Source organism: Hippocampus bargibanti, linkage group LG20 (assembly GCF_051943395.1).
Source record: "Hippocampus bargibanti isolate YZ-2025 linkage group LG20, ASM5194339v1, whole genome shotgun sequence".
Classification (NCBI taxonomy): Eukaryota; Metazoa; Chordata; class Actinopteri; order Syngnathiformes; family Syngnathidae; genus Hippocampus; species Hippocampus bargibanti.
The window spans coordinates 10,949,951-10,977,563 of NC_142753.1; the positions used below are offsets into that span (position 1 = coordinate 10,949,951).

Genomic DNA, 27,613 nt, shown 5'->3' on the forward strand with positions numbered 1-27,613 from the left:
CTCGTCCAGGGTCCGCTCGGATCAATCATTCACCAGACGGAAGGAACAAACGCTTGCACCTGTTTTTACTCTGACCAGTGCCGCCATGAGCTTATGGTCGGACCTCCATACTTGTCGGTCTTCATTTCGCAAATTGGTGTGAGGACAACCAACACGGGGACTCGATGCTGTTTTGGCAATCCTGCACCGAGAACTTCCGCGCGTGGCAGCAACGACACGAAGGAAGTCACAGACGGTAAGATCACATTTAATGTTTTTGTTGTTATGTTTTTAATCATACTTGTTGAAATTTAAAACGCATTAATAAATTATTAGTTTAGGACAAACATCCCCCCTTGACTGTACTGTACTTGGCTGTCAACTTCGCGTGTGTTGTCGTTCGGAAAAGAGGCGGGTCTTGGTTAGTGACAGACACAATGGACGCCTTTGATTGGCTGAGCAACCGCAGTAGAAGAACGCCGATTGGTTGATGGGCCACTCCTAGCCGAGCGAGGATTCCGTGAAGGAACAGCGGGGGGCAGCACATCACAGTGCGGGTTCGAATGATGGGGAAGAGGCCGGACGGGCCATGTTGATGCCCGCGGTTATGCGCCTCTTCGGGTTTGGGCTCAAGAACCCGCGGCACAGACGAGAAAACTGCAAACCAGCCTGCTGATTGGAGTGACCGGGGGCGGTGCTATTAGCACCCCGGATAACAGACTCAAACGCTGCGGGAAGTTAGTGCTAGTTAGCCCCGCTAGGGAGCAGCAAGGTGTGCGGGGGTGAATAAGTCGCGAATATACCCTCCCCCGCCTCTTCCCGGTTGCTTTCCACCATTTAACACTCTTTGTGGCGAGTGTGGCGGTGACACAGAAAATACGAGACCGGGAGGAGAAAGCGTCCATCTCCTGAAGCTAGCTAGCCTAGCCACCGTTAGCATGTGAGCTTCGCCGTCATCGCATTCTTCGTCCGAGTCACGACCGTCACTTTGGGGCTGTAAACCGAACAGTGTGGCGGCCCCGAACGACACCCGAGAGCGAATGTAGTGCCCCTAAACCCCACCTAAAAGTGGAGAGTTATGGCGACAAGTTGCGTCTGTTTTGAATTCGCCTGGCTAGCCAGCTAGGCTAGGATAAGTTTCCCTCGTCGAGAGAGAGAGAAAGAGGTCGAGGCGGACTTCCTTTCTCGTCTCTTTTATCCCCTTCGTCCTCACGCCACCCCAGCCCGGTCCGGTCATCGTCTTCGCTCGCCCCACCACGACAAACATCAAGCTGGCGGCCTCCCAAGTGGAAGCCGAGGACAAGGAGCTAGGCCCAATGGCCTGGGTACTCAAGATAGACGACGCCACCATCGAGTCGGGGCTGGTGCACGATTTCGACGCCAGCCTCTCGGGCATCGGCCAGGAGTTGGGGGCGGCAGCCTACAGCATGAGGTTAGACCTCCAAACAAACCGGGACACGGTGGACATTTCAGTCGCAATCCACCATATTCTCATTAATATGCTTGTTGTCCTTTCGAAAAAGTGCCACTGTGTCTTACGAGTAACGTTTGTCGTCCTACTAGTACCACTTTTGGCCTATTAGACCTTAGTGCGATATACAAGAACAACTACGAAACATATGTTACACGCTGGTAACTATCTTTCTCAGCATTTGTTCGTGTACTCATTTTGTAGAAAGTCAATTCAGTAGAATTGGAGAAAAAAATGTGTATTTCTGATGTTCTTCACCTCCCTACTGTCTCAAATTTTTGAGCATTACTTAAAGGACCATCGACGTCTCCGGACAAGTTGTGTCCATAATCTGTAAAATGACTTCAAATGACTTCTACTGAGTGTATTTTACAAAGATTCACCAGCATATAGTTATATTTTAAATTAGAAGGAAAACACATAAATAACGCGATGGTGAATTGTTGTGTGTTGCACCAAGACTACTATTTGATACTAGTTGACACAAATTCCCCGCAGACAAATCAGCCCATTTCCAACGGAGTTTGGGCGCCATCTCCTTTAATCGATTGCAAACATTTATGCTTTCCTCTTAAGAACTATTTGAATCATATTCATAACTGGATGAGTAGCAAGAAAGCATCCCGTCCGAATCTGAACTCTCTGAAGCCATTGTTTTGATTCTCAAGCAAGGCAAGACGTCTTTGCGTGACGTCACGAACAAGGGGGCGGGACCTTCTGAAACTGGCCATTTCCGATTTCATTTTGTAGTCGTTTTTGGACATTTTAAGTCATTTTTATTGGTGTTTTGCATTTGACTAAAAATATCAGCCTGGGTCTTTTGGGTATGTTAGATGCCATAAAACGTTTTTTTCTGATGTCAGGAAACAAAAAATGGTGTCGGTTGTCCTTTAATAAGCAGCTGAAGATCCATTTATAAGGACGGTCTTTGTCATCACTAGTTGATATCTGCATGCTAACAGTAGGAGTCAAACGCAAAATGCAACCAAGTCAGATTTTACAACGACGCTAGTAACATACATTGAATGGGGCAAATTTTTTTTTTATAAAAAAAAAAAACTTTATGCCTGGATTGCATTTTAATGATCCCCATACAACATTGGATAGATTGACAGTTTTAGCTGTCAATCACTCGAACTTGGAAGGAGAATTGTGGATGGTTGAAGTGAGACGCACAATTGTGGCAAAGTCACATGACTGATTTTGGCCTTATTTGGATTTGAATATCTTGAATGTTCATATATCACATTTAGTGGCGTTTTGCGTGACTATTGCGTGACTATTTCTGCAAAATAGTTAATCCCGACAAATTAAATTTGTCATTCGATGGCTTGGTGATGAAACATTGTATTTCTAATTTCTTACTTTTGACAATTGGTGAAATATCAATATTTTTTTTTTTTTTGAACTGTATGACCACAAGGAAGTCCAAGGCTTCCCGCGTTACTATGTCACACTTATTTGACGCACACACACATTTCCTTATCAGCTCCTTCTCCGACATCTGCCCGCAGCTGCGTTTATCTCGTCCTCGGTTGCATTTGGCGAACTTGTTAAGTCTGCATTGGGGTGAGGGGTCAAGACTCCTCGCCCCCCCTCGGGATGACTGTGGAAGACGTCGGTGGGTTTTCCGTGGTGCTCTGACTGAAAACGGATGATCAATATGTGATCATGTGCTTGCATAAGTGTGCACACCCTACAATAACTGGCGATGTTCGGAGTGATCCGTTCACGCTCGGGTTCATTGCGTGTCGGCACGCACCCCTCCCAGTTTGAAGACTTCGGTTACACCTACATTGTTCTAGTAGGCTTTTCCTGACCCTCCCCTCGTCTCTCGTGCCTTTCAGTGATGTGCTGGCCCTGCCCATCTTCAAGCAGGAGGACTCCAGCCTCCCCCCGGAGAGCGAAAGCAAGAACCCCCCATTCCAGTATGTGCTGTGTGCCGCCACCTCGCCCGCCGTCAAGCTGCACGACGAAACGCTGACGTACCTCAACCAAGGTCCTCCCAGTTGTCTTGAAATGTTGATCGCCCGCTGTGTCACACTGGAGCAATTTCCGTTTTCTATTTTATTTTACTTTACTTTATTTTAATTTAAATGTATTTAATTTCTTATTATTATTATTATTTAATTCCCATTTAATTTGAACTTTATTGGCATTTTACTTTATTTAAATTTGTATTATTTTATTCGTATTTTATTTTTAGTTTAATTTTTAATCTACTTGTAATTAATTATATTTTTTATTTAATATGCACAACAAAACAAGGCTGGTGATATTTATTTGTATTTTATTTTTGTTATTTTAATTTTATTTGTATTTTATTAGTATTTTAATTTTTAATCTACTTGTAATTCATTGTATTTTTTATTTAACATACAAAACAAGGCTGGTGAGATGTATTTTTATTTTAATTTTGTTATTTTAATTTTATTCGTATTATTTTATTTGTATTTTATTTTTAGTTTATATTTATTTTATTTATTTTATTGTATTTTTTATTTAATGTGTAAAATAAAACAGGGCTAGTAAAATAATTCGTATGTGTTTATTTTATTAATTTTATTTTCTTTTTATTTTATTTATGTTGTATTTTTTAATGTGTAAAACAAAACAGGGCTGGTGAATTTTTTTATGTATTTATTTATTTTATAATATTTTTATTTTATTCGTATTTTATTTTTAGTATATTTTATTTTTTTATTTAATGTGTACAACAAAACAGGGCTGGTGAAATTATTTTTTATTTTATTTTTTTTTTATTGTATTTTTAGTTTAGTTTTATTTATTTTTTTTATTTAATGTGTAAAACAAAACAGGGCTGGAGAAATTATTTCATTTCATTTTTGTGTGTATCTCTTGCAGGTCAATCTTACGAGGTGCGCATGTTGGACAACAGGAAGCCCGGCGAGATCCCAGAACTCACCAACAAGATGGTGAAGGTAACAACACGCACTGTCGCGCCACTTCGGTTGTCATTTTTTTTTGTTTTTGATGACACCATGTCGCCGTGCGTAGAGCACAGTGCGTGTCGTGTTCCACGACCGACGGCTTCAGTACACGGAACACCAGCAGCTGGAAGGATGGAAGTGGAATCGACCCGGCGACCGTTTACTGGATATCGGTAACCGCCTGTCGCACAAAAAGTAGTCAAGGACAACCGACGCCTCCGGACAAGTTGTGTCCATAATTTGTAAAATCACTTCTATTGAGCGTATTTTACAAAGATTCCACCACATATAACTATATTTTACCTTTTAAGACTCGCACTGAATATTCAGGAAGTCTTGTTTTCGGGTTGGTGACGATTCCAGACGTGACGTCACGGAAGGAACGCCCCTGACCGAGAAAGCGACACACAATGCATTTTGGGTACTTTGTTTGGTCTGAAAACTGATCCGTGTTGATGGCGAAATTAGAAGGAAAACACATAAATAACGCCATGGTCAATCGTTGTGTGTTGCACCAAGACTACTATTTGATACTAGTTGACACAAATTCCCAGCAGGCAAATCAGCCCATTTCCAACGGAGCTTTGGCGCCATTTTGTGCATTTTCTGGGACGCTACATTGGAGTCCTGACGGCTCGAATTGATACGGAAGGACTTCTTTAATCGATTGCAAACATGTATGCTTTCCTCTTCAGAACTATTTGAATCATATTCATAACTGGATGTGTAACAAGAAAGCATCTTCTCCGAATCTGAAGCCATTGTTTTGATTCTAGAGCAAGGCATGACGTCCTTCCGTGACGTCATGAAAAAGGGGGCGGGACCATCTGAAAAGGAAACTTTCTGAGGTCATTTTGAAGTAGTTTTGCGACACTAACTTACTTTTATTGGTGTTTTCCATTTGACTAAAAATATCAGCCTGCGTGTTTTGGGTATTTTAGATGCTGTGAACGTTTTTCTGGTGGCAGTTAGGAAACAAAAAAATGGTGTCGGTTGTCCTTTAAGTCTCATGTGAGTGACGGGATTTGGATGATCTTAAGTGTCGTCTGTGTGTGCGCGGTAGATATTCCCATGTCGGTGGGCATCGTGGAGCCCAAGACGCACCCCTCCCAGCTCAATGCCGCCGAGTTCCTCTGGGATTTGAACAAGAGAGCGTCCGTTTTCGTCCAGGTAAAGCCATTGGCCATCGGGGGAGTTTAGTAAAACATACATTTTTTGTCAGGGGAGGGGGGTTTGTTTGTCATTCATTGGCAGAATTTTGTTTATTTTAATTTTGAAAAAGCATTAATTGTAATAAATTTATGCACCTTTGAAATGTGTGCAATTTTCATGTTTTTTTTTTTCGGCACATGCAGTCAATCCTATTTATTTATTTATCTATGTATTTATTTTTTGGGGGGTGTCCGGGGTAAGTCACTTCATGATTCATTCAGTTGTTTATTATAATTCGTGAGCCATTTAATTTTATTTAGTCATCTAAATGTTTCTTTGTTGTATTTGCATAATTCTAGAATTACTTTGAATTACTGGGCTTATTTTAGAACATACATCTTCAGCCGATGTATGTTCATCCTGTTCTTAAATACTATTTTGAAATGGTGTTAATAAAGATCTGTTTTGACGAATGACCTTGATTGACCTTTGTTGTGTTTTTTTTTTTTCGGTTTGGCAGGTTCACTGCATCAGCACCGAGTTTACGCCGCGCAAACACGGTGGCGAGAAGGGCGTGCCCTTCAGGATCCAGATCGACACGTTTGCGCCGGGCGACGCCGGCGACTACGCCGAACACTTACACTCGGCCTCTTGCCAAATCAAAGTCTTTAAGGTATTTGCTGCTCACTGAAATTATGTACAGTTATACCTTGGCTTACGAAGTTAATTGGTTCCCAGACAGTGTGTAAGGCGAAAAGTGTGTATCCCAAAAATTAATTTCCCATAGGAAACCATTAAAATGAGAATAATCCGTTCCCAGGTCCCCATAAAACATCATTTTCTAAGTTTCTAAGCCTTGAAACCACACAATAATTACCGTATTTTATGTATAATAAATGTGCTATGGTATTATAATTAAAGAAATAAACTGTACTGTATTATTAAGTCGTTTTATTTCCCTTTGCCGCTTTCATCAGCATTAAACACTTGATGAGGAACGTAACCTTCTTTCACCATCTTGAGGAATGATCCCTTGTAGGTGCTTTCTCTGCGATAATTTTACCTAGTTCATCATCAATTGTGTTCTGTTTAGCTGGGTTGATAGCTTTTTGCATCAATTGTACAGATGGCTTGTGCGGGTTATTTGTGGAGCTTGATTGATGGGGATTTTAACCTTGCAGTCTACACTCTGCCTTTGAACTGTCAAAGTTGAAACTCTTACTGTCGTCTGCCTGTCTCTTTATTATTTAACCCCCCCCCCCCCCCCCTCACTGCTGCGTTCTTGACCAATCGCGTGTCTTTAACCGAAGACTGGGACTTTGTTTGTTTTCTAGCCAAAAGGTGCAGATCGTAAGCAGAAGACGGATCGCGAGAAAATGGAGAAGCGTAGCGCTCAGGAGAAGGAGAAGTACCAGCCTTCTTACGATACCACTATCCTGTCCGAGGTCAGTTCCATTTTGGGGCGAGCGGGTGATTTCCGTGGGTTGCCCACTCCCTCACTTTTTTTTTGCCCTGTCCGTCAAGCAGACAAGACTGGAGCCCATCATCGAGGACGTAGGTGACCACGAGCTGAAGAAATCCAGCAAGCGGACGCTCCCAGCTGATTGCGGCGACTCTTTGGCCAAGAGAGGCAGCGTGAGTCAAATTTGGATTGCATGTATTTTATTTTGAAAATCAGCAGACAACTTTCGGGTGGTGGTGAGTTGTCATTAAAAATGACTTCAGGAATGAGGCAAATCTAGTTTTAGTTTGTACGATAGCAAGCTGAGTTTGTCATTTTTATTTATGGGATTTTTTTTCCAATTCAATCAATTTTTATGATGTTTAGGAAATTTATTCTGATAGTACGTCATTAACTAATTAATAATTTGGTTGTGCCTGAATATTTTTGATTCATTTTAGGATTTTCTTTAGCTTTTTTTTAAATATTTGTTTTAATATTTTTAGTTGTGTTTTTTTATCTTATTTTCTCATTGCATGTTAAGTGTGCATGATTTATTTTATTGTGAATATAATTTCCTGTTAATAGATAAGACACGTGACAAATTTTAATTTTCATTCAGTGATGCTTTATCATGTGCAGTATCAAGTTTATCATTATTTTTTAAACTATTATTGTTATTATTTATATTTCATTATTAAAACAATTATTATGATAAATATTATTTTTTTATTTATTATTATTATTATTGTTACTATTATAGTTATTTTATTATTTAGTCATTACTATTATTTTATTATTACTGTTATTATTGTTATTTTTGTTTTTATTATTATTAGCAATAATAATAATCCATTTCATGTCTAAGCACCTTTCAAAACTCTCATCCGAAGTAACTCAGATAGAAAGCTAGTTAGCTAGCTAATGGATAACAAATAAATAGCTAATAGATAGCCAGACAGCTTATAGCTAGACAGCTATTATACTTATTATTATGATGATGATTGTTATTATTATTTTATTATTTAGTCATTACTATTATTTTTTTATTATTATTTAGTCATTACTATTATTATTACTATTGTTATTATTAATGAAATGACCATACATGAATTTCAATATTTAAGATTCATGAACTAGTTTAGCTCCCTTCAAAAATCACATCCAGCAAATCCATGTCAAAAAATTGAAAGATGCAGGAAAAAAAAAAACAATATATGCTAATTATGATTTGAATGGGGATTATATTTTGTCTGAATTTTAGCCTGATGACGCTAAAGTTGAATGAGGCGTTCGTGTACCGCTAAGATGCTTTTCCCGGACGCTGCGCTAAATGTTGCTTGCTATTTCTTCATGTCAGTGTTCCCCGTGGCCGGACAGCGCCTACGTGGCCCCTAACCAGGCAGCTACTCCCGCCTTCACGTCCACGCCTCTCTCCACCTACACCACCTCCACCACTACCACCACCACCACAACCTCTTCGTTACCCGACAGGTATCGAGTCTGCGTCGCCACCACCGCCATCTTTTTGGAACGATTGATTGACTTTTACCCCTGCCCCCCCCAGCGACTCATCCTCCCCCAATCACCAGGCGGAACCCGGCGGCCATGCCATCGCAGAGGTTTGTCCGTTTGTGGACAACTTGTGTGTTTGTGTGCGTGCGTTGATTCTCTGTGTCGTCGTCCCCCAGCAGTTGAGTCCCACCACGTCCATTCAGGACACCCAAAAATGGCTGCTGAAAAACCGATTCAACTCCTACACGCGAGTCTTCACTCACTTCTCAGGTACAAACACACAGATGCAAGTGGGCCAAGTTCTTGTCATAAACCACACTTTTTGTTATTATTATATCAGCAAAAATGGGGTAGGGGGGTTTCATTGGTGACAGTAAAGTGTCCTTGAGTGTTTTGAAAGGCGCTTAGAAATAAAATGTATAATAATAATTATGATTATTATTTTAGTATTATTAATCTTTTTATTATTATTATTACTAATCATTTTTAATTATTATTTTATTTATTTTTTTGTATTATTAATCCATTAATTTTTTTAGTATTATTAATCTTTATTATTACTAATCTTATTATTAGTAGTAGTAGTATAAATCTTTTCATTATTATTAATCTTTTTATTATTATTACTTTATTATTTTCTTTTTAGTGTTATTAATCTTTTTATTATTATTATTACTAATCATTTTTAATTATTATTCTTTTATTTTATTTTTTGTATTATTAATCCATTTATTTTTTTAGTATTATTAATCTTTATTATTACTAATCTTATTATTATTAGTAGTAGTAGTATTAATCTTTTCATTATTATTAATCTTTTTATTATTACTTTATTATTTTCTTTTTAGTGTTATTAATCTTATTATTATTATGACTACTATTATTATTTAATTATTACTATAATTATTATTACCATAATTGTTATTATTTTTTACTTTTTTATTTTGTATCTTCTTTATTTTCCGTATTATTAATCTTTTTATTATTAGTAGTATCTTAAGTTTTTTAGTATTATTAATCTTTTTTATTATTATTTAGTATTATTAATCTTTTTATTGTTGTTATTACTACTATTATTACTGTTATTGTTATTATTGTTGTTATTATTATTATTATTATTAGGTATTTTATTTTCACCCAGTGACAATTTCCATGCTATGTCAACGCTTATTGATTCATTTGTTTCACTTAATTTTGTTCAAGGTTCTGATTTGTTAAAGCTGACCCGGGACGACCTGGTCCAGATTTGCGGTCCCGCGGACGGAATCCGACTCTTCAATGCACTCAAATCAAAGTGTGTCCTCCTCTCACCTCTTGGACGTTTCTTTGAGCTTCATTATGGGATAGCGTTGTTTATTTTGTGTGTGTGTGTGTGTGTATTAAGGTCCGTTCGTCCCCGCTTGACTGTGTACGTGTGTCAAGAATCCCCTCAGCATAGCCCCCTACTGGAAAGACACGCCCCCAGTGAAAATGGCGAACAGGGCGTCTCGCCCAGTTTACATGGTACGTTATTATTATTATTATTTTGGCAGTATTTTTATATAGTTGTCCAATATAAGCTTAACGAAATATCTTCCCTCTCTTCTCACCTGATAGTGTACCACGCTCTGTACCTGGAGGAGCTGACGGCAGCCGAGCTGATCCGCAAGATGGCCGGCGTGTGCGGGCTCCCGCTGGGGACCATTAACCAGGTGTACAGACAAGGACCCACCGGCATCCATATTCTGCTCAGCGACCAGGTAAAATGATCAGAATCAGTATCAGAAAGCCTTTAATCGTCCATCAATGGGGACATTTGCAATGCTTGATTTACCTTCCAGCAACCATGAAGAGCTCGTTCGTGATTTAACACTGACACCCAGCGGCCGATAGTTGTATTGCATCCATTTCGAACTGCCTTCTGTAAACAGATGTGAATTAATACCTGTCAAGTTATACGTTTTCCCCGTATTTTTTTATTTAATAATTTCGAATAATGTCCGGCGTACTCCAACTTTTATACGTGGAAAAAAAAATTGTCTTAGAAAGACCATTTTGGCTGAAATCCAGTTGGCAGCTGAAAGCCCTGTCCCCCATCGTGCTGAGATGGGCAGGGGGGCACACAGAGGCTAAGGGAGGAAGAAGATCTGAGGGAATAGAAATTTGTCAGATAGTTATGCATGTTCGTAATAATCACGATGTGCCCGATGTGTGCAGATGGTGTACAACTTAACGGACGAGAGCAGCTTTGTCATCAACACCATCAAAGACGAGCAAGGCGAAGGACTCCACCTCATCCTGAAATAAGGCCAGGATCACCATCAATCATTCTCTCTCCCCCCTTCTCGAACGTCTTGACTCTCTGCCTGTGCGTTCCTTCTCACCCCCTCACCCGCACCTCACCACCTCCGCTCTCGATCGAACGGACAGCCAATAGAAGAGGCGTGTAAAAATGTTAGCATCTGACATGCGGGGGGATGTGTCCACTGTTTCATATTGAAAACACAGGAAAGAGGATAGAAGGGCTGGCTGGGGAGCTTTTTTTTCTTTTATTTTATGTATTTTAACGCAGGCCAGTATCGGATCATGTTTTGCTTATCAACTTGATTGATAAGCGCAAGACAAAAAAGGGGGTGGGGGAGGGTGTCGTCTTAATGTTATCGACCAGCTATGTGCTCAGCTAATGAAATATGTGGAGATTTGTCATCATTTCTCTCTCTCTCTCTGTCTCTGCTCGCCGCTTTGTGTTCCTGAAACGTTTATTTTTAGACCAGCTCAATCCCCAGAAAGAGGACCAAAAAAAAAACTTTTTGAAAAATTCAGCACTTTTTCTATGTTTGATTATGTGTGCGAGCAGGTCGTCAAGCAGCATCCTACAGACATCATGGCAGCTCCATGTCCATCCTCTAAATTAATAATAATAATTCTATTATTATTATGATTATTATTATTATTATGTTATGTTTTTTTTTAAGTAGGGCGACACGAGTGAGCGAGTGTAAGGTAATTGCCTCAAAGAAGTTTAGGCCACACTGATAAGAAAAACAACTAATATTTAGAGAATGAAGTTGGGAATGTTTAATACATTTTTTGAAAATAGGAGGAATATAAATTTTTGTATCATAATTTAGCCTTTCTTTTTTGAATTATTTCATTTCTTACAGAAGAATTTTTTTTGGCAAAAAGTAGGCCACTGTTTTTCCACCACGTCCTCTCCTAAAAATTGTCAAAATGAGACGTAAAATTTGACTTAATTTAATTTTTTTAAGCATTCCTTAAGTACTAGTAAAAAAATCAAAACTACCCTGTATGTAAAAAACAATTTTCCATGTTTTTTCGCTGCACTCCTTCAAAATAAGACAACTTGCTAAAAATGATGTTCAATACATTTTTGAAAATAGGAGTAATGTAAAGGTTTGCATCATGATTCAGTCATTTTTTTAAGAATTTGTTTTATTTATTTCAGAAGGGTATAATAATTATTTTAGCAAAAAAAGGGGGTGCTGTTTTTCCCCCAAAAAAATTATCAAAATGAGACAAAATTTGACTTAATTTAATTTTTCATATCATTCTTTAAGTAGCAGTAGAATAATCAAAACTACCCTGGACCTAAAAGAACATTTCAAATGTTTTTGCTCCACTCCTTCAAAATAAGACAAAAAAATGTAAAATTTTTGAAAATGGGAGAAATAAAAAGTTTGATTCAGTCATTTTTTTAGAATTTTTATTTCTTTCAGAATAAAGAATATAATTATTTTTTTAGCAAAAATGGGGGTGCTTTTTTTAATCCCCATCCTCCCAAAACAAAAATTGTCAAAATAAGACACAACATTTGACTTAATTGTATTTTTTATCATTTGTTAAGTACTAGTAGAATTATCAAAACTACCCTGTACCTAAAAGAACAATTTTCCATGTTTTTTCGCTACCCTCCTTCAAAGTAAGAATCCCAATTTTTCTCATCAGTCATTTTTCCCACCGCAAAATTTAAAAATAAAGTTTGCAATAAAAAAAAATAATAGACTAAATTCCTCTAGTATACTATTTTTCTTTTCAGTGTGAGCCTCAAAATCCTTAGTACAAACACACACAAAAAATCACATACTGTATAGTTTTTAGTCCAACCTCCTAAATGAGTTGTCTGTCCTGTCCGCCATTTTAATCGCGTGAATGTGCATGTGTTTATTTTTTTAATTTCATTTTCCCTCCCATTCTTGATTGTAGATTTGTGGCTATGACAAACATGTTGCATGTGGAAGTCGGGGCGGGGGGGTTAGACGTCAGACGTCGCCCGTCCTGTCCTATTTTTTCGAGATGAGACCAAGCCTGCACTGAAAACTCACAAATTCTGAGTGTGTGTTTGTGTGTAGTTGATAGTCCATCACCCAAAACCCTCCTCCAGTCAAAAAAAAAGGAAAATAGCAAGCGACAAAAGGCATTTTTATGTATGTAAAGCAAGCAAAGCGAGATAACCACTCTTTATGTCCGGCCTAAACGTCAGTGATTCTGCTTGTGTTGTGCACGTGTGTGCTTTGCTGGAGATACACTCAAAAAATGCACACGTGCTGGTAATAAATGATTTCAGAATTGTCTTGCCTCTCCTTGTGCCTTTTGAAATTTGGAGTTCATGTTTGTCTTTTTTTTTTTTTTTTTTTTGGGGGGGGGATATATCCACGTATATAATAATAATACATTTTATTTATAAGCGCCTTTCAAAACTCCCAAGGTCACTTTAGTCACAGGGTCAGTTTTTCGGTGGGTGAGCCACATGCGCCAACGTTCACTCAACCTGGAATAACTCATATAGAAAGTTAGGTAGCTGGCTAATAGCCAGTTAGATAGCTAATAGATAGCCAGTTAGAAAGCCAAATCGCTAATACCTAGTCAGCTAGCTAATTGATAGGATATAGATAGCAAATAGAACACCAGCTAGGTAGCTAGTTAGCAAATAGATATCAAATAGATATGTAGCAAGGTAGCTAGCTAGATAGCTAGCTAGATATCCAGCTAGACAGCGAGATTAGCTAGCTAATAGATAATACTCACCTCCTCCTCGATCCATGGACACAAAATACTAGTGGTGGATGTGAAGGCCAGGTGTGTCAACAATGACTTTTGTTGGGCTCTTTGTCGTTAAAAATGACTGGTCAAAAATATTTTATTAGAATAACATAACAATGTATTTTATTTCAAGCGCCTTTCAAAGCTCTCAAGTACACTTTACTCACAGACAAGCAAAGATACAATAATAAATAAAATACAATGAAATTATACATTAATAAAGATAAACTTCTCAAAAGTTTTTTTATCATTCCATCTTTTCACCAAAAAAGATTTTTCTTGGTAAAGCGTGATTGATTTATAAGATTATGACGTTTAAAAAAAAAGAGCACAGCTTGATTGGTGGAAGAAATTTTGCGAAAGAATGTGACTCGATTAAAAAAAAACTTTCCTCGTGACTTTTTCTTGGTAAAGAATAATTGTAGATTCTTTTAAATTATGTATTATAGTTCAACGTTTGTTTAATAAGAAGCAATAAATTACCGAGATAAGCTAGCTCAGGCAGCTTTGGTTGAAGACACGGCACCCAAAAAAATATATTCGATACCTCATATCGAAGAATAGAATTTCTTACATTTATTTAAATGTTTATTTAAAAAAACTGGATGATTTATTAAATATTTTATCGCAATTTAAACAAAAAATAACGAAATGAAAGGCCAACCTACTGAGTCTGCGCCGAGCGAGCTTTCCCCGTCTCTGATGAGAAGCTAGCTCAGGCAGCTTTGGTTGAAGACATGGCGCGAAAAAAAAAAATTCAATACCTCATACGTGAGAATAGAATTGTTCACATTTATTTAAATAACAGGTTGATTTATTAAATATTTTATTGTAATTGAAACAAAAAAAAAAACGAAATAAAAGCCCAACCTACTGAGTCTGCGCAGCGAGCCCCCCGCCCCGTCTCTGTGACGTCATTTGACAGTCCAGATTCAGGAAGTGAATCTGCTCGCTTGAGTTCTGTCGTGGTCGATCGGTGGACCTCCGTTGTCCGATCCCCGAACAAAGTTGACTCACACTCCTGCGGCACCAAATGGCGACGTTTATTTCCGTGCCGCTGAAAAAGTCCTCAGAAGTGGACTTGGTCAAGCCTCTGTCGAAATACGTGACGTCCACTTACCCAGCGGGTGAGGAACAGGCGGAGTACATTCGAGCCGTGGAGGAGCTCAACAAGCTACGGCAAAACGCGTTGGGAAGGCCGCTGGATAAACACGAGAGTTCTCTGGAAAGTCTACTCAGGTGAAAAAAAAATGAAGCGATCTGCTAAAGATAGAAATTGTCGTCAGTGGAAGTGGAATAGCCGCCATTTTACATTCCGAAATGTTACCTCGCCGCACCCTGACGCGTTAGCTGCGTTATCTTTTAGCCGGCTAAGCTAATGCAGCTAGCTTGCTATTTGGGCTTGACCATCCCGTAAGTCGCCCAAAACCTACGTGGAAATAATAATTTGTAACTTTATTTGCAATATTTGTTTTAGTTTGTAGTCAAACTCACGCTGGACGACGAACTTTTTAGGACGCTTATGTTCGTGTTCGACTGAAATGTTTGTTCCTTGTCACGTGATCATAACATATTAGCCAGTGGATTAATCGAGTTCTCATGGTTGAAAAATAACTTAAGCAATATATTCTTTTTACAAATAAATAATTGTGTTTTAGTTTAGGAAAGGGTTATCCTAAAAAATATCGTGGCTTTATTTTTTTCAAAAATTAATTTATGAGGCAGAATGTGAGTTTTTCAAACGATCTTCTATTTTTATAAATAAAGTTTCATGCATGAAAAAAATCTATATATATGCAACTTTAGGAATACACTTTTTTTCTTAAAAAAGGGCCACTTTCTTTTGCTTTAGTCTGTATCACAAAAAAATATGCTAACTGTAACTTTTTTAATAATAATAATAATAATCATCATCATAATCAGAATAATAATACATTACATTTTCAGAGCCTTTCAAAGCTCTCAAGGACACTTTACAGTCACAGACAAGCATATGTACGGTGATATTTTATATTTATATAATTTATACAATTTTCTTGATGAAAGGCAAACAAAAATATCCAATTTATTTGAAAATAAATTAACACAAGCACATAATTGCCACATTTTATCTTTCAAGTATTTTAACTTTAATGAAACAAAAACGTTGTCACTTTTTGGTCAAAATTGGGGAACTTTCATCTTGACTACTGTATTATTTAATATGTATATACTTTTTAATCTGACAATGTACGGTTCAATCCAAATGCTGTTTCCTTTACAAAATGTTATTTCTCTCTCCAAGATAAAACTGCTTTCATCTGAAGTGTATTTATGTGAATTACATAAAATACATAAATACATAATATCCTGACGCATTAAAAAACACAAAAAAATCATTGGTAGTGTCTGTCAAAGAGACAAGATTATGGGGAGGGGACATCTTTATATGCAATTATCTATCATAATTAAGCCAACTCACATTTCCAGTGATAGTTGTTTACGAATAAAATAGTAGGCTAAAAATACCCTCAAATGTCTATCTATCTATCTTTACACTTTCCCCCATATGTGTCATACTGCTTGAAAATCCCAAGCAATGTTGTTAAACTTCTTACCAAGTGACTGGCAGGATTCCACTGACATGACTCGTCAGGTATGTTCTATGCTTTTGGGGCTCATTATTATTATTTTTTTTTACTATCGGTGCCGATATTACATTTCTCAGAGCTTTTATTTGGTTTGGCATAATAGTAATATGATTATAGCACCATTTATAATGATAGCATCATTTGTAAAAAGATATTTACGTGTGCCCGTGATCATGAAGCAAGAGCTTATCAAAAGTATGCTCAATTTTGCTAAGGTGCAGTATCTCTGTGTGAAAGAGCGACACATTGGTTCAGCGGACGGACCTTTGCTCTTTTACGTTGCCATGGGAACAACAACAACCAGGAAAGGGGGGAGCATTTGTTTAAATCACCACGGCAACCATTGTATGCAGCGCTCGGGTTTTTCTTGACTCAACCACACCTCAGCGCTCCTTCCAGCGTTGCGTGTGAAAGCCGCGTCTTGTTTATTTTTGTTATGTCACAAATGTCGTAACATAACATAAATAAGTCCCATAATTGTCACATTCTTTCCTCAAATCAGATCTCCTTATGTCAACGTAACGTGAATAATCCAGTCTAGTGATTATGTAATACACAGTTGGTTTATTTATTAACCGTTTTGTTTAAAAGGCTCGAACGTATGCTAGCAGGCGACGGTTAGTCTTTAATGCTAGCAGCTAATCTTTGTGTAAAACATCTACAATTTACAGCTGGAACCTTAAATATAAAAAGTAGCTAACAAGCTAGTGATAAATGCTAGTAGTTAGCCCTGTTAGGTTTTGCTAGTCAAACAACCTGGCCGAATTACTCACAAGCTAGCCCTCAACATGAGCAAGTATATGAAATAAAATAGCCAGTTAATGGTTTGTTGGTAGCTAACAGATGTTAGAGCTCACAGAAAAATGATAAATCAGACTACCAGTGATTTTAATGAGAAGTAACAATACATATAGCATACATTTTAGCTATTTTATGCTTAGCTTTAGCAGCTAATGTTTAGAATTGGTTCAAGATTAAGTGAAGAGACATTTTAGCTATTTTATGCTTAGCTTTAGCAGCTAATGTTTAAAATTGGTTCAAGATCAATTGAAGAGACCTTTTAGCTAGCTTGTACTTAGCTTTAGCAGCTAATGTTTAGAATTGGTTAAAGATTAAGTGAATAGACCTTTTGGCTAGCTTGTTTAGCTTTAGCAGTTTACGTTTAAGGTGGGTTAAAGATTAAGTTAAGAGACCTTTAACAGCTAGCACTGACTTCATACGAGGATTTTCCAAATCTACATTTTAGGCGTCCATTTTGAGCAATATCACATGTGCCCTCTGTACAGATATTACGACCAACTATGCGCTGTGGAAGCCAAGTTCCCTTTCAGTGAAAACCAGGTAATGGATGACACAGTCCGGTTGTAGTTTTTTTGTCTTCCCTTCCTTTTTCCCTAACAATCAACAAGTGATCCGTGACTGTATTTCGTTTCTCATTCTCCAGCTGTGCTTAACCTTCACGTGGAAAGATGCTTTCGATAAAGGCTCGCTGTTTGGCGGATCTGTCAAGCTGGGTAAGCAAGATGACCATTCATTTCTGACGTGCTATAAATAGATATGGCCAAAGCACAGTGATTTAAAAAAATAATAATAAAAATAATTAGCAGTATGTGTTAGTCTGCTTACATTAGTTTGTTTTTTTTAGCGAACACTTTGGAGACTAAAATATCTGCCATGTTTCTCAGCATTGGCCAGCCTGGGCTACGAGAAGACGTGCGTGCTGTTCAATGCGGCGGCGCTGGCCAGCCAGATCGCCGCCGAACAGAACCTGGACAACGACGAGGGCCTCAAAAACTCTGCCAAATATTATCAGGTGATTTAACATGCCGTAGAGCCATTCATCTGGGGTGCTTTGAATCCACTATTGTCATTAAAAGTTGAAATAAAGTCCCTGATTCTTAAATACAGGTCACATCCGACTTACAACCGAGTTGCGTTCCAACCAAACGCTCTTAAGTCAAAATGGTCGTAAGTCGAAATCCATTCAAAATAATAATAATAATAATCGTCATATTGATCATAATCATAACAATAATAATAATACATTTCATTTCTAAGCGCCTTTCAAAACTCTCAAGGTCACTTCACAGTCGCAGGATCGTTTTTTATGCGGGTGAGCAGCGGCAGCCACATGCGCCAGCGTTCACTCAACCCAGAAGTACCTCAAATAGATAGAAAGCTAGATAGCTAGCTAACATAGCTAATAGATAACCAGCTAGACAATTAGCTGACCAGCTAGATAGCTAATAGATAGCCAGCTACATAGCTGGCTAGCGAATAGATAGCAAATAGCTAGCTAGGTAGCTAACTAGATACCAAATAGATAGCAAATGGATAGCAAATAGATATCCAGCGTGGTAGCTAGCTAGATAGCAAATAAATGACTCGTAAACTGCCCCCCTCTCATGCATCACGCGGTCGATTGCTGTGCGAGAGTGAGGTGCTGGCTGGCTCGCCAAAATTGTCGTACACATTGCCGGCCTACTTGCGCGTTGCGGTGCCAGGCGAATAGAATTTTTAAAAATAGTGTCTGGAGGTGGTCGTAAGTACGGGTGGTCGTAAGTCTGATGTTACCTGTATAGCCAAATCTGGATTTGACTTCACTTTGGTTATTTTGAGAAGAAAGTTTGTTGAGAAGCATTTTGAACGTGGCCCACGTTTCGTTGCGCAGCTGGCTAGCGGCGCCTTCGGCCACATCAAAGACACGGTGCTGTCGGCCCTCAACCGCGAGCCCACCATGGACATAGCCCCCGAAACGGTGGGCACCCTCAGCATCATCATGTTGGCGCAGGCCCAGGAGGTTTTTTTCCTCAAAGCCACCACAGGTATACCAAAAAACATCTGCTTTGTTCCTGTCGCTAAAATCACAACCACTAGCTTCGTGTTATGTTGAGCATTTTTACTTTTGGGAGCCGTGTAAGCGTTTTTAATTAGCCACCAGGGGACGTTTATCATCGCAACGATCCAGCTTGTGGCCCAATTCTGTCTCCGGAGTTGTGCAGAACCATATTTCTGCAACAGAATGATGGCCAGGGGGTTGTTTATTATCTCAAGTGCAGATGGGGGAAGCATCAATTAAGAGATTTTTTTTTTTTTTATGTGCACGCATGCGATGTTAAAAAACAAAAAAAACAAAGAACTTGTCATCGTCTTCAGACAGGATGAAGGACGGCATCATCGCCAAGTTGTCCAATCAGGCGGCGGATTTCTACGGCGACGCCTTCAAGCAGTGTCAGTACAAAGACAACCTGCCTAAGGTATGCCAAACATGCTCAACCTGATAACCGATGATATACGCGCTTGGTAATTGTCATAATAATAATAATACATTTGCACATTATTAATAACATTACAAATCACTTAAAATAATATGCATAAAATCTTATGCGTTTACATCAGCTTATCCAATATTCTTAATCTATAGTATTTGATGAAAAATAAAATAATTGCAGACTGTTATAAAAAAAAGTTAATCTAATTTGCTGAATATTGGGGATTCATGTATGAAATAGAACGGAATGACACTGGTTGTGGGACTGTCCACATGTGCCCTCTTGGTTTTTTTTTTCCCCCCTTCCCACTCTTGGACTCCTCCTCCTTCGCTTCTTCCTACTCTTCTGATTGGTTGGCTCACGTTGATGACATCATCACGCAACATTTATCTTGGTGTAGCTTCGAAATTATGTATTTGACCCCTACTGGCCACAATTGAAAAAACACATCTTTGTTCTTGAATTTTTTTTTATTTAAGACCACCAAATGCAGCCGAAATTAGCGTTCGTAAAAAAAAATGTGGGTGTGTTTGTTTGGGTAACTTACGGGTGAGGTTTTGGTACCTCTTGCTTCCGAGTTAAATACTCACAGCCTCTTCTGTTTTCTCTCCCGTTGTCTTCCTTTTTTCTTTCTGCATTTTCCGTAATGGTGGCATGCTCCCCTTGCCTTTTTTTTTTCATGTTTAATTATTTTATCCTTTCTATTTTTATGTTTCACCCCCTTTTGGTTGCTTTTGCTGTTGTTGTCATTGCCTTGGTACCCAACCGTACATTGTGTGTGCATGCGTGTGCCTCCTCCCTGCTCTGTTGGTTGTTTGCCTTCTCCCTGGTCAGTATTTTTACTTTCAGGAAGTGCTACCGGTGCTGGCGGCTAAGCACTGCATCATGCAGGCCAACGCCGAGCTCCACCAAAGCGTCCTTGCGAAGCACAAGAAGCAGTTTGGCGAGGAAATTGCTCGTCTGCAGGTAAGAAGGGGGAGCGCATTGGGGCGGTAAAAAAAAAAAAAAAACAAAAAAACTGGTGCAAAGGAAGTTTGTCACGCCTTCATTCGTCCAGCGTGCGGCCGATCTGGTGAAGACGGTTGCGTCTCGCTACGACGAGTACGTGAGCGTGAAAGATCTAACCGAAAAGATCAACCGATCGCTCACCGCCGCCAAGAAAGACAACGACTTCATCTACCACGACCGCGTCCCCGAGGTCAAGGATCTGGAACCCATCGGCAAAGCCGCGTTGGTGAAGGCCACCGCCATCGCGCCGCCGCTTAGCCAAAAGTTTACAGGTACGACGCACGCGCCCACAAGACGACGGGGATCTCTCGCTGTGATGATTCTTGATAGTGGCGATAACTATTCTGTCAATTTGTCTGTGTTCATCCATCGATGAAAAGGTTTCTTCAGCCGTCATCTGTACTTCTTTCAAAGTGTCGGATGTTTTGTTCCTCATCCGAGAAGGTTCATCAGCGAACTAAAATTTGTTGGGAGCTCTGGCCCTATATATATATATATATATCCCTAATGTCCAGGGGTGGTGGTGCCAGATGTCTGGCCAGAGCTACCAGCAAATTTGACTTCGCTGATGAAGCTTTTCGGATGAGGAGCGAAACGTCCGATGCCTTCAAAGAAGTACAGATAATAATAATAATAATAATAATAATAATGTATTTTGTACAGCCGCCCCCATTTCAAAATCAGGTAACTCCAGACCCGTATAATTTAGGAAGTAACTCTGTTTCTTTTAAATAATAATAATAATAATAATCCATTTCATTTCTATACGCCTTTCAAAACTCTCAAGGTCACTTTACAGTCACAGGATATTTTTTTTCTGTGGGTGAGCAGCGGTAGTCACACGCGCCACCGTTCACTAACGAACCCGGGAGTAACTCAAATGGATAGAAAGCTAGCTAGCTCAGAGATAGCTAATGATAATAATCATAATACATTTCATTTATAAGCTCTTTTCAAAACTCTCAAGGACACTTTACAGTCACAGGATAAGTTTTTTATGACGGCTAAAGAAACCTTTGTATTGATATTCTGTCAATTCAGAAGGCAAATAGGCTTTTATAATTCCTTGTGCTTTCGCCAGACTTGTTTGAGAAGATGGTTCCCATGGCGGTCCAGCAATCCATGAGCTCGTACGGTCAGCGCAAAGCCGAAACCGTCAACAGACTGGTGGGAACCATGCGGGAGGCCACCAACCTCTGCAACGGGTAAACGCACCTCATCCGCATTTATTGAGTGGAACCTATTTGAATGGCCAATGTTCCCACCAGCGTTCTGGCGTCCCTCAACCTGCCGGCCGCTCTGGAGGATCTCTCCGGAGACTCTGTGCCGCAATCCATTGCCGAAAAGGCTCGCTCGGTTGTCCAGCAGGGGGGGCTGCAGAGCATCGAACAGCTCATTAAAGACTTGCCGGAACTGCTCACTCGTAACAGGGAAATTTTGGATGAGGTGAGGAACGATAACCCATTTTTTCCCCATAACTGGGTCAATAAATTACCATTTTTCCCATTGAAGACAATTTTTGTTTCAACAAAGCATTAAATATTCAGCACATGAACTCATTCACTGCCAGACGATGTGAAAAATGTATTATTAGTATTATTACAACATACAATACATACATACAGACGCTACCCAACTTATGAACAAGATATGTTCCGAACGGTTGTTCATAATGTTAATTCGTTTGTAAGTTGATTCAGTGCTATATTTTGGATTGAATGTATGTTTACAGCTTGTATAAGTAACCTGTATTGGTTTGTACTGAAAAATAAACATTTAATAAAATATATGCTCTATAAAGATATGTACAACTGGAGAGAATACTACAGATGTTACTACAAAAATGTTAGTATGGACCGTCGTTCGTAACTCGTAATGTTCGTAAGTAGGGGAGTGTCTGTATTGATTTATATAGCGCTTCAACAACAGTTGACACTGTAACATAGCGCTAACATGGACAAAAGGGGAAATGCTGCCCCTTTGTGGAAAATAACAGCCAGAGGCCATGGCCAGCGCTTTATCGGCACCCAAGCATGAAAAAAACTAAACCCGAAGAAATTCGTGAATGGCGCTTCACGTCACACTTTTCAATGCCCGAATAAATTCGGGGCTGGCAGTGAATTCGTTACGTTTAAATAAAGCGTTAATGAAGTTTCGGGAAGCGGCGGTCGGAAGCGATGAAGAATCGCCTGCACGGAGCGACGACAACAAAGTGTCAGTATGGAAGCGGCAGCTTGTTTGTCATCTTGACAAAAGTAGATTGCGATGCCGTTTTTCTGAACAACTACACACACACGCACGCACAAATGTTTGAAAGGCTTAATAATCCCCGAATGGCGGAAATCCCAGATCAGGATCTTCATTAAAAACGGAATCCACTGATCTTTGGGCCAAGGACTCTGCGTCCACTCTTTTCGCTGCCAAGCCACCCTGTACGCAAACATGCGAACAGACGGCAGGATCGACTTGAAACGCGCTTCCCAGTTTGTTGACAAACTGGGAAAAGGTCCAACATTTCCCAAAAGTACACACGACTGATGATTTTGAGGAGGACTGAATATAAAAACAAAAGACAAAAAGAGAAAGTACGCAGCTTTGAGCCAAAATGTGGACACATTTTTATTTGGTTGGTGTTCTGTGAGTCGTGATTCCTTTAGAACAGAGGTCCCTAAACCCCCGGGCCGCGGACCGGTACCGTCGGAAATTTAGCATGAGCAAGAATCTCATTTTCCGTTCCCACTTTCAAGGCACTGAAAATGCTAGACGACGAAGAGACCACAGACACTGAGCTGAGAGCCAAATTCAACCAACGCTGGAGCCGGACCGCATCTGGAGATCTGTACAAGCCCCTTCGCTCAGGTACAACACCAGTGATGCATCTGGGCCTGCACCGTTACGCCATTTACACATTTTGACAGCCACTGACGCAACTTTTAAACTCCACTGAGGCGCGCGTCTATTACGATTAACGCGTATTTCTAATAAGAAGTGATCATATTGAAAAGTTTCATGCTGTTATATGCTTAGTCAACATTCGTGACTCGAATACACGATTGAAGCACAGACAACCTGGGGTCAATCTGAGGTCAACAGACACAGCAAAGTTAAACTGTCATCTTCATCTAGGAGATGACAGAATTTAGGACTTGGGAAACTCCTTTATCGCCGAAGTAATTTACGACCTGAAACTCCTTCACAGGAAGAGCTCATTATCCAGGATACAAATGTATCAGTTTATGGAAGATACAATGTTTTATTGCTTACAACTGTCCGCGCTTAGAACGCCCAGAGGTGTGGTATACTAATCAAGAAAACTATGTTTTACCAATTTATCACTTAAATTTGCATATAGTCTCAATAAATAGCTTGGCAGAGGGCTGCAGAATTCAGGCGTCTGTCATGGATGATGTCCAACCACAACGGGCATCAACGATCCACGAATGTCATTTTTTTTTCAACCGATGTAGAAAATTCAAAGTCGCCTTAACAATTTAGCTCTCGGCTTTGTATCCTAGAGGGCGGCAATTTCCGCAACATCCTGGACAAGGCGGTGCAAGCGGACCAGGTGGTGAAAGACCGCTACAACGCCCACTGCGACATGATCGCTCTGCTATGTAAACCCGAGAGCGAATTGAGCGCCGCCTTGCCCTCCGCCAACCCCACCAAGACGCTCCAGGGTAGCGAGGTGGTGGGCGTGCTGCGTTCGCAGCTGACCCGCTTGGACGAAGTGAAGCGAGAGCGCGAATCGCTGGAATCGGACATCAAGGGTGTGACTTTCGACATGTCCGCCACCTTCCTGATGGCGTTGGCGAAGGACGGAGCCATTAATGAGGAGCAGCTTTCAATGGCGCAGCTGGATCAACTGTACAGCGAGCACAACCGGAGGGTGATGGCCAACCTTCGCCAGCAGGAGGAGCTGTTGGGACAAATTCAGGTCAATCACTAAATCGTGACATTCACATTTGTCATATTAATAATAATAATAATAATAACAATAACAATAATAATAATACATTTCATTTCTAAGTGCCTTTCAAAACTCACAAGATCTCACAAGTAAAAAAGTAGTGAAATGCAAGTTAAACCAACTAAAATGAAACTACTCACAACACACACCAGTACTAATAATAATACATTTCATTTATAAGCGCCTTTCAAAACTCTCAAGGTCACTTTACAGTCGCAGGATAAGTTTTTCTGCGGGTGAGCAGCGGCAGTCACATGCGCCAGCATTCACTCAACCCAAAAGTGACTCAAATAGATAGAAAGCTAGCTAGCTAGTCATTAAATAGTCAACAGATACTTAGCTCGACAGCCAGCTAATAGATAGATAGCTCGGTAGATAGCTAGCTAGCCAGCAAATAGCTAACAAATGCTAATAATAATAATACATTTCATCTATAAGCGTCTTTCAAAACTGAGAGCCGGTTTCCTCAGCAATAAACACTTGATGAGGAATGATCCCTTGTAGGTGCTTCCTCTGCCATAATTTTACCTAGTTCCTCATCAATTGTGTTTCGTTTAGCTGGGTTGATAGCTTTTTGCATCAAGTGTACACATGGCTTGTGCAGGCTATTTGTGGAGCCTGATTGATGGGAATTTTAACCTTGCAGTCTACACTCTGCCTTTGAACTATTAAAAACTGATAAGTTCGTAAGCCAAGGGGTTCGTAAACCGAGGTATCACTGTACTTGAAGGTTGAGTTTGCGCGATATGCACCACTTGTAACGGTGACTGCCCATCTTAAGAGCATCACGGTAAATTTTTTTGGAAGCGTGGCGGCATTAAATCAGTTGTAATAAACGTCGACTGCGATCTCACCGTTTGTCAGGGAGTTGACAGGGCGTGAAACGAGATGCGTGAAAGGTGACTTTGCCGCCTATCCTGTCTTATTCTATTTCTTTCTTGAAATTTCAGACGTCACATCAGGAGTTCAGCAACCTCAAGCAGTCCAATACGGAAGCCAACCAGCGAGAGGAAGTCCTCAAGAAGCTAGCCTCAGCCCACGACAGTTACGTGGAGATCACTAACAACCTGCGCGAAGGCACCAAGGTTTCCCATCTCGTCCACGTTGCCTCGTCGGGTGGCGGCACATGAGCTCATATCGGTTTGTCGCACTCATCGCAGTTTTACAACGACCTGACGGAGATCCTGCTCAAGTTCCAGAATAAATGCTGCGACATTGTCTTTGCTCGCAAGACGGAACGGGATGAGCTCCTCAAGTGAGTCACTTCACCAGTTCAGGAGGTCCTCGAATGGATATGAATTTATTGATTATTTTCATGCTTTTATTTGTATTTTTTAGAGAGCTGCAGCAGAGTATCGCTCGTGAGCCCAGCGCCCCCAACTTCAATGTCCCGGCTTACCAGAGCCAACCCCCAGGCGCCGCCGCCGCCGGTGGTCCTACCCCCGCTCCGAGGACCATATTTGTAAGCCATCTTTAATGTGTGCACGTCACCATTTTTGGGTGACGTTAAAAATAATAATCAAAATCCTAAAGAAGTGTAGACTGCAATGTTAATATATCCCATCAATCAAGGCTCCGCAAACAACCCCCACAAGCCATCTGTACACTTGATGCAAAAAGCTATCGACCTAGCTAAACACGTGAGGAACTAGGTAAAATTATTGAAGAGAAAGCACCTACAAGGGATCATTCCTCAAGATGGTGAAAAAAGGAAGTTACGTTCCTCATCAAGTGTTTAATGCTGATGAAACCCGCCACTCCATTCCATCAAGCCATCAACGACCATCACAAAGGTACATAAAACGACTTTATTATACCGTACAGTTTATTTCTTTAATTATAATACCATAGCACATTTATTATACATAAAATAGGGTATATTTTGTGTAGTTTTAAGGCTCAGAAACTTAGAAAATTATGTTTTATGGGGACCTGGGAACGGATTATTCTCATTTTAATGATTTCCGATGGGAAATTAATTTTTGGGATACACACTTTTCACCTGACACACACTGTCTGAGAACCAATTAAGTTCGTAAGCCAAGGTAGCTGTAAATAAATAATTTAACTCCCCCCCCCCCCCCACTCGTCTTCGTCCTTGCAGAACCAGGCCCCTCCACAGACCCCCCAGCAGACCCAAGCCAAGTCACAGCCCCCCGCTCGGCCTCCACCACCCGTCTTGACACCGCACACCCTACCAACCGCCACACCCCCCGCCGGCACTTCCACCAACAACCCGCCGCCAATGGCTCCACCTACTACGGCGCAGGGACCCCCTTACCCCACCTACCAGGGGTACCCGCAGTGAGTTTTGTACTAAACGAATGCAAACCACCCCCCCCCCCCCCCAATAGCCGTTTTGTGTATTACCCTAACGACGCCGTGTCCTCTCAGGTACTACCAGATGCCGATGGGCTACAACCCGTATGCCTACGGCCAGTACAACGTGCCCTACGTACCCTACCAGGGTGCCCCGGGCCAGGGGGGCTACCCGGCGGCACCCCCTGGGGGCTACCCTGGCTACCCCCAGCAGCCTTCCCAGCAACCCTCGCAGCAGCAGAACTACTACCCTCAGCAGTAAAGCATCATCACCCCCCCCCCCCCCCCTCTAACATATTTTCCTTTTTTTTTCTCCAGGAATTTTGATACTTTTTCTTTCCTCTGGGATCTCAGAAGCACTTTTTTTCCTTCTTTACTCTAATTGACACACAAACACAAAATGTCTGCAATGGAGGACTCCCCAGCGGGTGTATGGGCGCTATGTAACACCCACACCCGCCCCAAAAAAACTCTCTTTATCAGCTAACCTATTTTTGTAATTAATCCATAGCCGCCTGGCAGATGTACACATCAATACATTTTTTTTTCTTTTTTTCCTCTTAACGTAACCCTTCTCTCAAACGCAGGCAATATGGCTGTTAGCTCGGAATGGCATCACATTACAATCGCAAAGCTGTACAACCCGAGCCACATGCTCTATTATTATTATTATTAAATATGAATATATGTATAAAACAATATGACTGATAACCCCCCCAGGGGAAAGTCTTTGTCTTCTTTGCAGTGCAGGTACAGAGTTTACCCATTGAAAATGTTTTATTTTGAAATGCGATTTTATAGAAACACTGTTTTTTTTTTCTTCAAATTAATTAATTTTAATTAAATTATCATTTTAGTAGTGTATTCT

The 27,613-nt window shown here is 40.2% G+C and overlaps 2 protein-coding genes across 5 annotated transcripts; both read left to right on the forward strand.

Annotated features, from left to right (window-relative positions):
• ubp1 (upstream binding protein 1) lies at positions 1 to 13,079 on the forward strand. Of its 3 annotated transcripts, none has more exons than XM_089023782.1 (15): positions 1 to 235; positions 3,298 to 3,449; positions 4,316 to 4,392; positions 4,469 to 4,574; positions 5,465 to 5,571; positions 6,074 to 6,226; positions 6,888 to 6,998; positions 7,081 to 7,188; positions 8,355 to 8,488; positions 8,562 to 8,616; positions 8,686 to 8,779; positions 9,713 to 9,803; positions 9,894 to 10,012; positions 10,106 to 10,248; positions 10,706 to 13,079. In XM_089023782.1, the coding sequence occupies exons 1-15, from the start codon at positions 165 to 167 to the stop codon at positions 10,793 to 10,795; spliced, it is 1,611 nt and encodes a 536-aa protein (XP_088879908.1). In that variant the 5' UTR covers positions 1 to 164; the 3' UTR covers positions 10,796 to 13,079. The 3 variants fall into 3 exon arrangements, with proteins under 3 accessions (XP_088879908.1, XP_088879906.1, XP_088879907.1); XM_089023780.1 differs by lacking the exon at positions 1 to 235 and adding an exon at positions 495 to 1,411; XM_089023781.1 differs by lacking the exon at positions 1 to 235 and adding an exon at positions 495 to 1,411 and having other exon boundaries at positions 8,689 to 8,779.
• A 1,387-nt stretch (positions 13,080 to 14,466) lies between these two features.
• On the forward strand, positions 14,467 to 27,446 carry pdcd6ip (programmed cell death 6 interacting protein). Of its 2 annotated transcripts, none has more exons than XM_089023778.1 (17): positions 14,467 to 14,788; positions 17,466 to 17,520; positions 17,624 to 17,693; positions 17,865 to 17,992; positions 18,851 to 19,004; positions 19,336 to 19,436; positions 20,286 to 20,417; positions 20,509 to 20,731; positions 21,541 to 21,664; positions 21,728 to 21,905; positions 23,207 to 23,318; positions 23,975 to 24,393; positions 25,377 to 25,511; positions 25,587 to 25,681; positions 25,765 to 25,888; positions 26,531 to 26,730; positions 26,821 to 27,446. In XM_089023778.1, the coding sequence occupies exons 1-17, from the start codon at positions 14,583 to 14,585 to the stop codon at positions 27,005 to 27,007; spliced, it is 2,643 nt and encodes an 880-aa protein (XP_088879904.1). In that variant the 5' UTR covers positions 14,467 to 14,582; the 3' UTR covers positions 27,008 to 27,446. The 2 variants fall into 2 exon arrangements, with proteins under 2 accessions (XP_088879904.1, XP_088879905.1); XM_089023779.1 differs by having other exon boundaries at positions 14,468 to 14,788; positions 20,301 to 20,417.
• The last annotated feature ends 167 nt before the right edge of the window (positions 27,447 to 27,613 follow it).